The 16,971-nt window shown below is 42.1% G+C and overlaps 1 protein-coding gene and 1 long non-coding RNA gene across 2 annotated transcripts in view; one reads left to right on the top strand and one right to left on the bottom strand.

The window, feature by feature from the left end:
- Nucleotides 1–16,971, top strand: part of LOC119483917 — a 289,619-nt gene that overhangs the window by 232,807 nt on the left and 39,841 nt on the right. The gene's annotated exons all lie outside the window — the stretch shown is intronic.
- Nucleotides 10,373–14,473, bottom strand: LOC119483915 (SLIT and NTRK-like protein 1). The gene has a single exon (XM_037762407.1). The coding sequence runs from the start codon at nucleotides 13,243–13,245 to the stop codon at nucleotides 11,155–11,157; it is 2,091 nt and encodes a 696-aa protein (XP_037618335.1). The 5' UTR covers nucleotides 13,246–14,473; the 3' UTR covers nucleotides 10,373–11,154.

The following is a 16,971-nucleotide window of genomic DNA, read 5'->3' as shown; positions in this document are numbered from 1 at the left end:
GGGAGCAGTGTTTCTGTGGAGAGAGTAACTCCCTTTGACGTTGACTTTGGGCTTTGTAACTTTGCAGATCTTTTACATGCACAAAAAACAATAAAACACACTAAAAGAAAGGGAAAAAGCATAATAGGTCCTCTTTAAAATATGATGTTTTTATATTTGAAGTATGCAAGGCCATTTTTGAGCTGTGGCCTTTTGTCTTTCAAACCTGTATCATTTCATAAATAGTGCATTTGTCTGTCTAAAAAGGAGGGTTTATTATCTTTGATTCTGTAAAGTGTACCTTTTGATAGCTGTAAACAGTAATATCTGTCCACCGTGCTCATGCTCGTGCTACATTTTGCAATTACAGCATACAGTGTAATGCTTTTTTCTTGTCTTCTTTTAAATCAAGTGGATTCATCCATGTCCCAAATCCCACTAATTTTGACCTGCCACCTCTCCGCTTGCTGTCATCCCAGGCCACCGAACACAAAGCAAGATAAAACCTCGTAATCTGCTTGTACACTGCTGCACCATCGAGCTCACCAGTGTGCAGGCATGTGTGTGCACGTGTTTGGTTTGTTGCGCTCATAGATGAAGCGACAGCTCCAGTGTTCTTTGTATGAGCGCCGGGCTAGAATGCCCAGGGCATCTGTTGACCCAGCTGGCATTTGCTGAGCGGTTGTAGTACGCCAGGTTAAGGACAACATTTATCCAGCATGCATTTGTGTGTGTGAAAGAGGTTTTGTATGTTTGTATATTTGTGTGTGGGTGTGTGCTCTGGGGGGCGAGGTCAAGGGTAACATATCCATGTCTGTTGATTCTGGTGAGAAAAAATAAAATGTTATTTAACAGCCAAAAGGGTCAGCTGGCAGCCACAAATAGCCATGGAATAAAATCCACCATACCAAACAACGGATTAATTTTTCCTGAAACAATTGCTCAGTTTCTCGTCACCTGGTTTGCCGCAACAAACCTTTTATTCCCTTACCTCCTATACAATACCGGCGCTTCATAGCCTGAGGTGCTAAGCAACAACTTCTCTCTAAAACTAAAGACAGCGAGAGAGACAGAAGATGCTCTTGTTTTGAGAAAAAAAAAAATCCTTCAGGCAATAAGAAGCAGAACTTTTCTTGGAAAGCAGTGGCAGCAACCAGAGAAACAAACTCTTGTCACATTCCTCACACAAAGATACAAAAATATATAGCTCCCCCTTTAACAAAGACGAATGAAGACGAATGTGGACAGCTTAGCGACGTCCTCTCTTTTCGTGGACCGTTGTTGTTGTTGTTGCTGATGATGATGGGGATGATGATGTGTTTGTTGCGAGCTGCCACAAACTGTCAGGCTAAATAGAGTGGGTGTAAGGGAAGTCAATTCCTCCCACACAAGCCCCGTCTTCAAGCGCCTATCGATTCGCCCGTCGTCAAAAAAGAGTGACAAAGGAGTGGAAAATCAAAACGCATCCGTCTGAATGGCGCGCCGCGAGTTGGAGGGGAGGGCAAACAACGTAGTGATGGGAAGAAAAGAAGGATGACCCTTTTTCCGTCGCAACTTTGCACCATTCATCTCGTGTTTTCATGCGGAAAAATTGAAAATATTTCATTCACTATGTTGTTTCTAAAGCCGTGTTTAGAAGTCGAGAACGCTAGCTCATGTAGCCTTCGTCATCTTCTTTCACTGCTCGTAAACATTTACATACAGCCGTCATCTTGTGTCGTGGCTGAATTACTAATTGTCTGCAATGAATATCTAATGAATCACCTATCGGGTGCACAGTTGGACTTAAAAGCCTCAGCATGTGAGACTACCACATAGACATATGTGCTCATTCTGTGTACATCTGCTCATCGTATGTCACAAAATGTTGACACTTTACATTAACATATCAAAGCCTGCCGTGTGTCTGCTTAGTGGAGGTGAAGCTTTCATGTTTTCTCTCCATTTTGGGTTGATATTTCTAAAAAGCAGAGTTCAAAACTCCAGGTGGCAAAAGCTGCTACGCATGCAAATCTGAAGGAAAACAAATTGTGTAGTATCTTATTTTGGAAAATGACACATCCAGGTGTCTGCTTAGATTAATCAGGCTCACTGTAATTAGCATTTCCTGAAAGGTTAGTCCAAAAACACTTTGTTATGCTCCTTTTTGGGAAACAAATGACTCATTCCAACAAAGGCAACATATCCTTGAAATGACACCGCTTTGGTAGCAAAGGATCCGACATGTCTTGTCAGGTGTAATTGTGCTGCTTTGCAATTCATGAAACTTGGAATTAGTTCGGACAGGAAACAGTTGCTGTTTGGTTTTGTTGAAGTGTTGGTGCTGTCAGGAGAATACAACTAAATTCACCATTTATCTTATATTATAGAAGTCAAATAATTGGACCCGATTCGTGCAACCAAACTAACCAAAATGTAAAAATAAATCTGAGTAACTTATGATTATCAAAACATCGCTTTGTACATTATAAAAAAAAATATATTTGAGAAATTTCCAAGCCAACAAACGTCAATGTAATTTTGAGTTATATGCAATTTAATTAACTCTAAATTAAAGTAACTCAAATCTGTACATTGTGTCCACTTGGGGTTTTAATTTTATTTTATAAATGAGCTTGGTTTCCAGTTGGTTTCCATATCATCTATACATTTAGTATTCCTTCATTGGCAGAGAGAAGACCATGTGGCATCAAATCATAATCCTGTCAACTATGATTCCTCTGAGACACATGAATAAAGAGACATAATCATGTTACTTTCCTCATATTACAGCAAAGAAGGATTTCTGGTGAATTAGACCCTTAATGCAATGCATGCTGGGAAGTATATGCTAATGAGCTAACAATGTTTCTAAATGATATAAGTTGATGAGTTTAGTAAACGAGCAATTTGACATTTTGTCAACTTATTATTTAGTCTCATGATAACTAGACAATTTAAAACAGTTGGGGTTTATCTGTGAGATGTTACAGTACTAATGAGTCCAGTATAAAGTCTATGTTAGTCTATGCTATAAATTTGGTGGCACAACTTCATTTTTTACTTTAAATGCTGGTAATTGAGGTTTCTAAGACCAAACAAATTGTATTCTATGACATAAAGAACAATTACAAGTTGACATTTTTACAGTATATTTGCAGTTAGATGTAATATGTATGAGAGTATATCCTCACTGAGTTTTGTTTGGGCTCTTGGAGACCTTTAAAAAAACACACTTGACATTGTTTTATCACTATGAAATATCTTAATTTTATACATATGATTTTGAATGGACGACATTTTACTTACTTACTTACTTCTATTTGTGATTCCAGCTTGTAAATACTATATCTCTGTTTGGTAGTACATTTTCCCCAGGACTATGTCTTTTTGGATTTGTGTTAATGGAGTTTTACAACAGATGTGTCATTAGTAAGACCCTGTGAGGTCTAATTGGCCACAAACACAAGTAGCATCTGAATGTAGGATAACATAGAATGCATTTCTTTGTCTGTGAACGACTTTTTGGCGAAGAAAAGGAATATATTTTTCCATTTATAGCCCATATAACAACCTTCAAATGTGCAAGCCCGGTTTGTGGTAAAGGAAAGGGTAACCATTTTAGCTTCCTACTGCACATATTGAGTTTTAATGAGGTCAAACAAAAGGAAAAATATATATATATTTGAAGGAAAATATGGTTTATATTTTCACGCATATAGCAGTGGAGTAGTGTGGGAAGGCAACTTCCACAAAACAGTGTTAAAATGTGGTGGATTTCTCTGCCAAACTGCCATCTCTTGAATTCACAATACTATAGAAAGCATCTGCGCTGTTAACAGTTTCTGTGTGTACTCTCTGCTGGGGTTTTTTTCAACCAGTGTTCATATGTAAGGATTAGAAGAGGAGACAGATTTTCTTCGAGCTTCTTGGTTAGCAGTTTTTGCATTTTCCGCTTGTATACCTAGAAATCATGTCAGAGAGAAATGAGAGTGGTTGAAGCATCAGCACGTGCTCAAGCTCTCCAATCTACGTCTAACTCGACACTTACAGTAGAGCATCATTGTGTACCGTCAAGCACCTTAATGCCACTTCTCCCTCAAGAGGAGAGCCCTGGATGTACAAATATATTAATGTATAAGGGTCAGCTATATACAACGTGCTCTTACTTCTCCTTGGCTCAGTTACAAGCTGTTCTCTGACCAGCCAGGTAATTGTAAGAAGTATTGAGGGCCTTGGGTTCACACCGAGATAGCCTCAGGAAATTAAAATTCCTTATAGCCTCGGTGTCAAGCTGTGGAGTGTGTTCGTGACCATACATCCACCCACGTATACGTGCAGGTGTTGTTTAATGAAGTCTGTTAGAAAGTCCGCCGCTGCTTCCTTCCCCTGAACAAATCCCCACATCCTGAGTTTATGACTGCAAACAAAACTCCATTTTGTACTGCAGTTGTTGCTCTCGTTTGAGCGGTGTAATCAGATCAGGTGGAGCCACACAAAGCCCCGAAACACCAGCAAGGGATGGGGGAACGCGCGTGGCTCTGCTAAATGAAATCAATGAGATAATCGATAAGTGGGGGCTGGAAGAAGAGGATTACTTAGAGCTGGAGGAAACACTCGGTAGGCCATTCACTCATCTTGATTAAAGGCCCCCGCTTTGGTGGTTTGACGTGGGCCAGCGCGCAGCCGGTTGACACCCGATCTGGGTCTATTATGAGCCGAGATCCTTTTAATTACTCTGGATGTTTGCTCTATAGTCTGGCTGGCAGACATGGGAGTATGAGTAAGGTTTGAAATATTTGAACTCCTTGCGTTTTTGATTGATTTATCTGCCCACGTTTTGACTCCTGGAGCTGCTTCCAAAGTATGCAACTTTTTCCTCGAGTCATTTCATGTATTTCTGCTTTGTTGCCGCTCCAGCTAGTTGTCATAAAGCCAAATATGTACCACAATATCAGACAGATTAGCCTCTAACAATGACTTACAGTGATTGTATTGAACAAAGTGCATTGCAAGGCTGCAGCACAAACACATTTTAACCCCCTAAAGGTTTCCCTTTGTGGATTTATAATTATATTGGTGTTTTTAAGGATATGTTTGCATAGTGAAAGGTATATTAAAAAGCACAATGATTACACAAGCTAATGCCTGCTGTGTTTCCTGTCATGTAAAACACTCCATTGCATTAATACCAAACTCAATCAGTGGTTCCAAGCACAACATTTAAAGAATGAAGGGTATTCACATACAGCGTGGCTCGCAAAGAACATAACAACCAATAAAACCCAACCACTGAGACTTATAGGCCGAGCGCTTTCCAGTGGATGGGCTAATAATAATATCTGGGAGTAACACCAAGAAATCCCCGGGGATAAGGCCAGATAATCACTACTACACACACCCACGGGCTTAGAAAAACCAGCAGCAAGTTGCAGTGGCTGCAGAGTTTGGGAGTGCAGGACGACTGGCAACTGTTCAGTGCAACACATGGGACTTTCATCAAAGCTTACATCAAAGGCGCCGCAAAGCTTTTGGTGATTTTTACAAAACTTAAACAAGAGCAGACACACTGACCGCTGGGAGTCGGATAAAAGATAGCCAGTGACACTTTAGCGCTAATTAAAGGGAAAGACTCGTGGCCATTTGTAACTAAGTGTAATGAATCTGAGACATCAGAATCACTATATATATACAGTATGTATATATGCTTGTTGACATATTGTATCTATATTTTTCCTGTCGTACAATTTGTTTCAAATGCTACCTGCTTGGGATCTTGCGGTGTAAACGATTCAACTGTTATCAGGCCATTAAATAGGCGTTATCAGTTGCTATAAGCACCATAGATGTGGGTCAGTAGGGGCCTATTGTGCCTACTACATTGTAAAAGTGAAAGTGAAACTTACGTTAGATAAAATACGTTTCACAAGTGAAAGTAAAACGTAGCACAACTACACATTGTTGATATCACATGAGTTGCGAACCTGGGGCTTGTGTCCCATCAATCGCCCCCAACCTCCACCCCATATGGGGTTTCACGCTATCTATACTACAGCGTCTGACTTCCGCTTCTTCTCCTGTCATAATTAGTCCCTAGAGGTCGCTGTCATGTATAAAACTGTTTGTATTTGGTGTTCTACCATGTGAATAGATGATAAAACCTTCTAGTGGGTGTAGTTGGCCCCTATTGACCCACATCTATGGTGCTTATAGCGACAACAGTCAAATCGGCTGTGCGGACAGTTATTACCTCAAAGAAACAACATAAAAAACAATACAGATGTGCCTGAGGTAGCACAAAAACAAGACATAATGTTTGTGGTGGGCGTTCAAGCTGTAATTCCAACGGATGACTAACCAGCCAAACCAGCCACAGGTACACTGTTTTTTTTTGTTGCAACCCTGAAGCGAAGAAAGTACAGCTTCCAAAATACAGAACACAAACCATTTCCCATGCCCTCCGGATTACACCAAAGCAGGACCATCGAGACTTCCACCAAAGCCGAGTCTACGAGGTGTGCGGATGATGTTATTCCTGCTGGAAGTGTTGCATCAACTGCCAGCTCCTCGGGGGAGACTATCACACGAACTACGGCAGGCCTGCTGGGCCACAACAGTGTTGGAACGCTGTGTGCCCAGCGTGTAAAAGAGGCGACTCCACGCCGCTGTGATTCCAACAGCTATTATCCATCGCATTAATGAATGGGCCCTACTGTTAGACACAGACTCACACGGGACTACAGCACAGGAACAACCAATCTCTAATGGATTCAAACAGAGGAAAAGTATGTTTTGAAGATGTATTAGCTGATGTAATGGAAAGTATACCACTCCGCTGCACAACATTTTTCCATTAAATGTAAAATATTCACATTCAAACATTCATAAGATTCCTGAATTATGACTTCTTATACACCAGTATTTTTGGATGCACAACCATCTTGGATTTTGGCTTTGCATACCCCAAAAAAGGAAATAATAAATCCACATTCCTGCACTGCAGCGAGAGTCTAAATGTGTCATTTTCTCTCCAGGGTACCACGGAAGTAGCATCCAAGAATCATGATAAAAACTGTCTAAAAATAACATGATATGGAGCGCGATAAAATGTAATAACCTCCGTCATAGTGCACAGTAATGAAATAACATCAATTCAACCTTATTTTGAAGACATAAGGCAGTGTGCTTGAACTAAATATGTAAACCCCTTCAGTATATTAAGTATGCAAAGAACAGATGATGAATCAAACCTGTCACATGTCGCATTACACCAATGAAAATTCCTACAAAAAAAAAAAAAAAATGTACTCAACCTCAACCACACTTTATTTAACAAAATAGAAGCAGGTCAAATATCGCAAAGCATATAAATGTAACTTTGAAACACAGCTTTTTTGAAAATTATGACAAATCATCAGTGGGCTGTGGCACAGTAATACACCACAGAAGAGACACGTAGTTACCCCCAAACCCCCCACACCACCTCCACCACCACCACCACCACCACCCGTTGTGATTGGACAGAAAAGCGGGGGAGTTGAGGGGGGAAGCAAGGTGACTGAAAATGCGGGGAGGTGATGATGATGAGTGTTTGTCACAGATCTGCTGAGATGTTAGTCCCCAAGGTCAAGCTGCGCATGGTTACATGGCGGTAATGGGGGAGAGGGAGGGGTGACAGCAGGGGGGGAGGTGTACACATACATGCAAATTGTCACGCAACTGCTCTCTCTCTCTCTTTCTCTCTCTCTCTCTCTCGCTCATTTGTCCTCACACAAACAGACACAGGCAGACAAAGAAAGCAGGGGAGGTGATTCAGCACCATGAACAGCGCTAGCCTGTATACTGGGGGAGATACTGTAGGCTGACTAGCTGGGGAGAGTCGGGGGAGGGTGAAGGGGAGTTAGAGGGTGTAAGCCCATCTCACATCAACTCTGTACACTCTCATCATGGCCATGGCATTTTAGGCACCCAATTTGACTATTATCAGCTACTTAAATGTGCGTTATCTGTCGCTATAAGCACCATAGATGTGGGTCAGTAGGGGCCTACTACGTTGTAAAAGTGAAACTTAAAAAGCAACACGTTCTAATGAAACTGAATGAAACGTTACATTTTGAACACAAACAAAATGGCTTCGTTCAGTTTAGGCAACACAACTACAACTTTGTTTTAGGTTTAGGCAACAAAAACACTTAGATATAGGCAACAAAACAAAACAACTAGGGGGAGGAAAAACTGTGTTTTCGCTTAAAATAACTACATTTTAATACTTGTGAACACAAAGAAAACTACACATTGTTGGTTTCACACGGGATGCAAACCCCGGCCTCCTGAGCAAAAACCCTGTGTTTTGTGTCCCATTGCTTCCAACCCCTACGACCTCCAACCATATGGAGTTTCACACCGTCTATACTACAGCGCCTGACTTCCGCTTCTCCATCATACTTACAACAGTCGCTACAGGCCACTGTTGTATTCTTTTATTCCTTCTTTTTGTGATTTACCATGTGAATAGATGATAAAAGCTACTAGTAGGTGTAGTAGGCCCCTATTGACCCATATCTATGGGGCTTATAGCGACTGGTAACGCCCATTTAAGGGCCAAACAACAGTCTAATCGGCTGTTTTAGGATTGTTGCCGAATTATGCTTGTCTAAATTAGGCATTTTAGAGTGGGTTTCTTAAAGAAAAGATGTCACCAGCACTGGAATATTACATTATAATTACAAATAAATGAAAAAAAAAAAGAAATTGCACATTCCTTGCATCTGTTTTAGACTCTGCAGAGAAGTTAAAGAATTGAGAATATTTTTAGAAGTATGCCCCAACGGTTTAATTATTTTAGTTGTATTTTTTTTTTTTATCCAAATCCACGCTAAGTTAAAGCAGTATAGGCTAAGCAGTAGACCCCGACAGCTGAGCTCTGCAAAACAGGTATTCAGTCATGGCATTGTTTTCATGAGCCCACAAAAACCATGCGACACCGCCCCCCCCCCCCCCCCCCCCCCCCCCCCCCACCAGAGAAGATCATCTCAATTTCAAAAATGCTGAATTGAAAAAAGGCATCTAGCATTATCGAATTACCTCCGCGTATGGTTGTGTGCAACGTGTCCTCATACAACGGTTCATGTGATATCTTACGAAAAGTAATTCCCCATTTGTCGTGTGTTTTCCTACGAAAGTCCAGCAACGTGTGTCAATTTCCGCTTGTTACATGACCACAGTCTTTTCAAAATGAAGTCCGTCTTTACAGGAAACAACTTGGTTAGGTTTAGACAACAAAACTACTTAGCTAGGTTTAGGATAAGATTGTGGTTTGAGTTAAGAAACTACGGAAGTGGCGTTACATAAGTACGTAACTTACGTGATGAATAAATCAACGTTAACTTCTGGTTTCACACGAAATATGAATACCGGTCTCCTGGGCGAAAGTCCGATGTTTTTAGGAATTTACGCGACAAATAAGTCAAAGTTTGGGTTTAAATAACTACAGAAGTGGCGCAACTTATATACGGAAGCTACGTGACGAATAAATCAACGTTAACTTCTGGTTTCACACGGGATACGAACACCGGCCCCCTGGGCGAAAGTCCAATGTTTTTTGACCCACCAATCCACCCCGACCTCCTCCCTATGTGGCGCTTGTTTATACTTCCTGGTTCACGATAACGTGGATTACATAGGAGTAGATTTTTTGGGGTAGGTATGAATTACAGTGCATTACTTTTCGTAGGTATAGCTACGAACGTTGTATGAGAACAGCCTGGTGTGTTTGCCTTTTTTAATCCCCTCAATGAAGGACGCACTCCAGTGTCTCTATGGACCGGCCACATGCTGAGTTCTTTCCCCAGTTTGTTAGAAAGCAAGGACCCCCTCCCCCCTCCCCACTGCCCCCAAAAACAGCCTATTTCAAGCACATTTTGTAGTAAATACAGTGAGTTTCAGTTCTCTTATTTGGACAAGATTAGATGGCTTTACAAAAGCTCACAATATGATGAAAGTGAATCATAGCCATAAGCTTTTTTTTCGTGGAGGAATACTTCTTTTTCTGACATTAAAAAAAGCATTCTATTCTATATCAGTCTACCTGCGCTGTTTACATAGATCGAATTATACCTACATAGCTCAATTGAAAACACTTCTTTGCTCAGTTGTTGAAAAAATATGATGGTATAAACCCCCCATTTAAATGACTCATTGTTATTATTTTTTTTCTTCCTCTCACCCAAAGCAGGCTATATTCATTGACACACAAAACCACGGAACTGTTATTTTAGCTACATTAACTTTGCAGCATAAAGCATCTGAGTGACGTTAATTGGTCATGCTCATCTGCATGTCTTGAATATCTGAAAGTCAACAATTGGCACACCATAAAATAACACAGTTTTACATTCATAAAGGAGATGATGACTTTGCTGCAGACGTGGATTTAATCTGCACCATCTAGTACGGTATAAATAACCCCAATATTTATCGACAATCAAATGATAACAAACAGAAAAAAGAACATGCACTGACAGCTTCACTTCCTTTCCCATAGTTTTTTTTTTCTCCAAAAAAAAACAACAAATACAAATCCTAACTGCAGGTTCACAAAAAATAGAGAAATGGCACTTTGTAATAGTCATATATAATTCTTAATATCTATATATTGTCGTCATATTGATATAACATGAAAAGGGTCGCTTCTTTGTTGGTTATGGTGGTTATGGTTCCTCGCCGTCGTGTGTGTGTTGAAACCATGCGAAATATCATCATGCAGATTATGATACATCGGTCCGAGTATTTACATTTACATTCATGCGTTCGTGCACCATTCCCTGGGTCCTCGCTCGCTCTCTCTCTCTCTCTCGTTCACACACACGCCCCGCTCCCTCGCTCCTTGTTCTCCCTCTTTTCTGTCTCATACAGATCCGTAGTCCGATTGCGGCAAATAGCAGAACTGGGAGGAGGAGGGAGGGAGGGGTTTTTTAGCCAGGGGGCTTGGCATATACATATATTACAGAGTGGGGCCTGTGCAGCAGCAGCAGCAGCGGCAGCAGCAGCAGCAGCAGCAGACTGACTTACTTGGTTCAACTGGAGAAAACAAGACATAAACAAGTCTGTGTTTGCCTTTGGGTGGCCGTTTCAGTCATTTATGTGCGTCAGTCTTGTCTGTTTGTAATCCAGGCTTATTGCACCAGAGTCCCCTTTTTATGCATCATTAGTCGTGGAGAGGTGCGTGCTGCAGTCGAAGCCCCGGTGCGCGCCCCCGTCCGCGTGATAAGGCCCGCCGCTGTGCCAGTAAGACGAGTCACACACCGTCTGCAAGGAGTTGATCTCCGAGGCCGACGAGTTCCCGTCCCTCCGCTTCGACCTCTTCCGATTGCGCAAAATAAACACGAGCATCCCCACGACGGTGAACGCGGACGTGACGAACACCAGCAGCAACCCGGGGACAAGCACCGAAATGGAGACCCGGTTCGGCTCCAAGTAGGAGTTCGAGCGCGTCCCCGAGTCCAGGGTGAAAGTGCTGTTTTTGGAGGGGGGCGTCGGGGAGACTTTGTCGTAGAGCTTGGGGCACATGAGGTCGTTTCGCACGTGGCGGAAGTCTCGCTTCCAGAACCCTTCGGGGGACTCGCACTTGAGGTCGCTCACGATCACGTCGGCCCCGAGCTTCTCCGACCACTGCTTGAAGGGCACGATGTTGCACGTGCACTCCCACGGGTTCCCGTGTAAATCGATCTGTATGATTGAGTTGAGCTGGTCTAGCACTCCAACAACGTTGAGATAGGTGAAATAATTATTATGCAGGCTAATTTTGGATAAAGAAATCCCAAGGAAAGCATCCACGGGTAGCGATTTCAGCAGGTTGTTGTTGAGGAACAGAACCCTCAGGTTGGGCATTGGGCCGAAGGCGCCCGCCACGATCAGCTGGATGTCGTTGTATTCCAAACTGAGGTATTCCAGATTCACAAGGCCCACGAACATCTCCGCAATCAGCGTATCCAGATAGTTCTTATCCATGTACAGCCACCTGAGCTCGCTCTGGTTCTGGAACGTGCCGTTGTCGATCACCTTGATGTTGTTCCCGCCCAAATCGAGCAGGTTGAGGCTGGAGTAGCCGAGCAGCTGGTTCTTCTTCACCGCGTGGATGTTGTTGTCTCGCATGTTCAGCTCGTGGGCCGCCAAGGGCTTGGGTTTGAGGTTGGACAAGGTCTCGATCTTCTTGCCCTCGCAGTTGACCCCTAACCCCTGTCTGGAGCCCACCAGCTTGCAGTTGCACGGCTGCGGGCACGTCACGTTGTGCAGCTGCTGCTGCTCCCTGTCGCCGTTCACACCTGTCACCACTGGGGTGGGCTTAGTCTTCAGCTGCCAGTTCTCGCGAGATTTGGAGCGGTTCTTGGCTCCATCCGGGCGCCCACTGGGCTTGTAAGGCGTGGGACGTGGGACACCGGTCTCAGAGGTCTCCTCCTGAGTGGGAGGTGCCACCAGGCTGGTGTCCACTCCACCCAGCGAAGGGCACATATCCACCTCTGAGGTCTCGTTCAAGTCGCTCCCTTGCAGCCTTGTTGGAGCCTCACATATCACCCTCCCAATGAGCGCGTTATGTGGTATGTTCTCCAGCCATTCCTTAAGAGACACCAGGTCGCAGTTGCAGTCCCACGGGTTGTCCTCCAGCAGAACCTCTGCAATGCCCGGTATCTGCTCCAGGATCCCCTCATAAGGCAACGTTTTGATTCGGTTCCCACGCAGGTCCAGATGCGTAATGGGCACATGTTGGAACACATTTATATGTAGCGCGCTGATGAGGTTGTCGTTAAGTATTAACACTTCAAGTTTATTAAGGTCCCTGAAAACAGCTGGGTCAATATCCCTCAATAGATTGAAATCAGCTTGCAGGTACTCCAAATCGTCCAAACCAAGAAACGTGCTCTTTCTGAACGATCTGATCTTATTGTTATTGATGTGCAAACGCTTCACCAGCTGCAGCCCCAAGAAAGCACCTGGCACAATGTCGTGCAAGCCGTTGTTCTCCAAATGCAAGCTCACCGCGTTGTAAAAGTTGGCGAACTCGTTTGGGAAGAGCCTGGACAGCGAGTTCCCGTGCAACAGCAAGTGGTAGAACTGCGAGCTGGGTCCAGTCAAATGCTGCAGCGTGGATAAGCTCCTCTTCTCGCAGTCTATGTGCAGATCGCCCTCGACCTCGTTGCAGGAGCATATCTGCTCCTTACAAACGTCCCTTGTAACATTTCCACTGGCAACACAAAGAGCCGCATTCAGCAGAACAATCCAAAGCAGCATTTTTTTTTTAACGTGAACAATTCATCCCCTTGGTTTCAAGACATATATATATATATACATATATATATGAGCTGTGAATTCAGTCTAATAAGAAGAAAAAGGGGATAGATTTAAAGAGAAGTCTTTTTTATTATAACAGATCCATCTAACCTGCACTTCCAGACTTCCAGATTGAAAAATGACCACATTCACGACTGGATCCTCACAGCATCCGTGTGTTTATGATGGAAAAATCAAAAAGCAGCAGTAGAGTCCGATGCATCTTTCGGCTGTTTTCACTTCAGACTGACCTTGGCTGCAAAGAAAACGAACAAATCCGAGCCTTTTTTTCGCTCCTTCTCTCCTCCAGTCGTGCTGCTGCAGCGTTAGAAGATGCTCTTTCTCTCCTGGTGCTGAAATCACACCCTGCTGGAGCTGCTGGAGCTGCTGGAGCTGTTCTTTCTCTCCTGGTGCTGAAATCACTCCCTGCTGGAGCTTTAGAGGCGAGCCCACCGCTGCAAAACACCCGCATCACCCCTCACATCCTTCGGCGTCTTTGCCTCGCTCAGTCTCTTCCTTTTTTTTTTTTTGTGTGGCAATCACAAAAAAAGAGAAGAAGACAGTGTTCATCCTAGCGCGGTGCTCTAAGAATAATCTGACACCCTCTACTGAGCTGTAATGGCAAAAAAAAAAAAAAAAATTGAAAAAAAAATCAACTGAGGGAATGCAGAGCATAAAAAAAAATCCACATATATTATATATTTTTCTTTAAATCACACGTTATTCCCCTTTTCCAGATGCGCAAAAAATAGAAGATTCTGCCTCCACGCCAGACTCCTGCTGCAAAATCGCGTTTTTTACTCTCAAAGCTCGCAGCTCCATGGTAAAAGTGTCCAACTGTGCGTCGTCGAAAGATACTGGTGAGATTTCCAATTCGGCTCGTGATACCTCACTTCAGTGACCCCCATTCTTCATCACTTTGGATGGATCTTCCTCTCCATATGCGTGCGACTTTCGCCCCCTTTTTTGCTTTGGAAAACACTGTTGAATGCGGTAAAAACAATAATCCGCTACAGGCATGCTCTCACTCCAGCAGAAGAAGAAGAAGAGGAGAAAAAAAAAAACAGTTGACTATACAACAAACGATGCGTCAGTGTGGCACCCCTATATGCGCATGTGTGCGTGACGTTTTTTTCTCTTCCAATATAAAAATCCTTTTTGCAAAAAATAGATCTACAACTGTAAGAAGAGAAAAAAATACATTTTGAACACATCTGCTATCGATTTGTATTATACTCCATTGTTTGGGAGTATTACATCAGATGAGAGTTGAGGTAGTTACCCCCCCTCCTCCTCCTCTTCATCCTCCTCCTCCTCCTCTTCTTTCTGCAGATGGAATTAAAAGCAGCACTAGTAAAATAACAGTAAAGAGCTGGCAGCAGGGTTGCTTTTATGTTGCTGTAAAATTAACATTATTATACTGTTGCTGAAATCTACAGCTTTGTACTGTTAATGACTGTTTCTTTGTATTAATTTCACAATATTTTACAGTTAAAGATTCATTATAGCTGTTTTTCACCTTTCTTTTACATCATCTTACTGATTTGTTTAATGCACTATTTAGGTTGTAGAGGTTGTGTCTGTAGAGGTTCTACTGTTCTAATGGAGAACAAAGATGGTTCTGTAGAGGTTGTACTGTTCTAATGGAGAACACATATGGTTCTGTAGAGGTTCTACTGTTATAATAGAGACGGAGATGGTTCTGTAGAGGTTTTACTGTTATAATAGAGAACACAGATGGTTCTGTAGAGGTTGTACTGTTCTAATGGAGAACATAGATGGTTCTGTATAGGTTCTACTGTTATAATAGAGACGGAGATGGTTCTGTAGAGGTTTTACTGTTATAATAGAGACGGAGATGGTTCTGTAGAGGTTTTACTGTTATAATAGAGAACAAAGATGGTTCTGTAGAGGTTCTACTGTTATAATAGAGACGGAGATGGTTCTGTAGAGGTTTTACTGTTATAATAGAGAACAAAGATGGTTCTGTAGAGGTTCTACTGTTATAATGGAGAACAAAGATGGTTCTGTAGAGGTTTTACTGTTATAATAGAGACGGAGATGGTTCTGTAGAGGTTTTACTGTTATAATGGAGAACAAAGATGGTTCTGTAGAGGTTGTACTGTTCTAATGGAGAACACATATGGTTCTGTAGAGGTTCTACTGTTATAATAGAGACGGAGATGGTTCTGTAGAGGTTCTACTGTTCTAATGGAGAACAAAGATGGTTCTGTAGAGGTTGTACTGTTCTAATGGAGAACACATATGGTTCTGTAGAGGTTCTACTGTTATAATAGAGACGGAGATGGTTCTGTAGAGGTTTTACTGTTATAATAGAGAACAAAGATGGTTCTGTAGAGGTTGTACTGTTCTAATGGAGAACATAGATGGTTCTGTAGAGGTTCTACTGTTATAATAGAGACGGAGATGGTTCTGTAGAGGTTTTACTGTTATAATAGAGAACACAGATGGTTCTGTAGAGGTTCTACTGTTATAATAGAGAACACAGATGGTTCTGTAGAGGTTGTACTGTTCTAATGGAGAACATAGATGGTTCTTTAGAGGTTCTGCTGTTATAATGGAGAACAAAGATGGTTCTGTAGAGGTTTTACTGTTCTAATGGAGAACATAGATGGTTCTTTAGAGGTTCTGCTGTTATAATGGAGAACAAAGATGGTTCTGTAGAGGTTCTACTGTTATAATGGAGAACAAAGATGGTTCTGTAGAGGTTGTACTGTTCTAATGGAGAACATAGATGGTTCTGTAGAGGTTCTACTGTTATAATAGAGACGGAGATGGTTCTGTAGAGGTTTTACTGTTATAATAGAGAACACAGATGGTTCTGTAGAGGTTTTACTGTTCTAATGGAGAACAAAGATGGTTCTGTAGAGGTTGTAGTGTTCTAATGGAGAACATAGATGGTTCTGTAGAGGTTCTACTGTTATAATGGAGAACAAAGATGGTTCTGTAGAGGTTCTACTGTTATAATAGAGAACAAAGATGGTTCTCTAGAGGTTCTACTGTTATAGTGGAGAAAAAAGATGGTTCTGTACAGGTTCTACTGTTATAATAGGGAACAAAGATGGTTCTGTAGAGGTTCTACTGTTATAATGGAGAACAAAGATGGTTCTGTAGAGGTTCTACTGTTATAATGGAGAACAAAGATGTTCTGTAGAGGTTGTACTGTTATAATGGAGAATAAAGATGTTCTGTAGAGGTTCTACTGTTATAATGGAGAACAAAGATGGTTCTGTAGAGGTTCTACTGTTATAATAGAGAACAAAGATGGTTCTGTAGAGGTTCTACTGTTATAATGGAGAACAAAGATGGTTCTGTAGAGGTTCTACTGTTCTAATGGAGAACAAAGATGGTTCTGTAGAGGTTCTACTGTTATAATGGAGAACAAATATGGTTCTGTAGAGGTTCTACTGTTATAATGGAGAACAAAGATGATTCTGTAGAGGTTCTACTGTTATAATAGAGACGGAGATGGTTCTGTAGAGGTTTTACTGTTATAATAGAGAACACAGATGGTTCTGTAGAGGTTTTACTGTTATAATGGAGAACAAAGATGGTTCTGTAGGGGTTGTACTGTTCTAATGGAGAACAAAGATGGTTCTGTAGAGGTTGTACTGTTATAATGGAGAACAAAGATGGTTCTCTAGAGGTTCTACTGTTCTAATGGAG

This window comes from Sebastes umbrosus, chromosome 24 (genome assembly GCF_015220745.1).
Source record: "Sebastes umbrosus isolate fSebUmb1 chromosome 24, fSebUmb1.pri, whole genome shotgun sequence".
Lineage (NCBI taxonomy): Eukaryota > Metazoa > Chordata > Actinopteri > Perciformes > Sebastidae > Sebastes > Sebastes umbrosus.
Note: the sequence above shows the minus strand (reverse complement) of the source record. Positions and strands in the feature narration are given on the sequence as shown.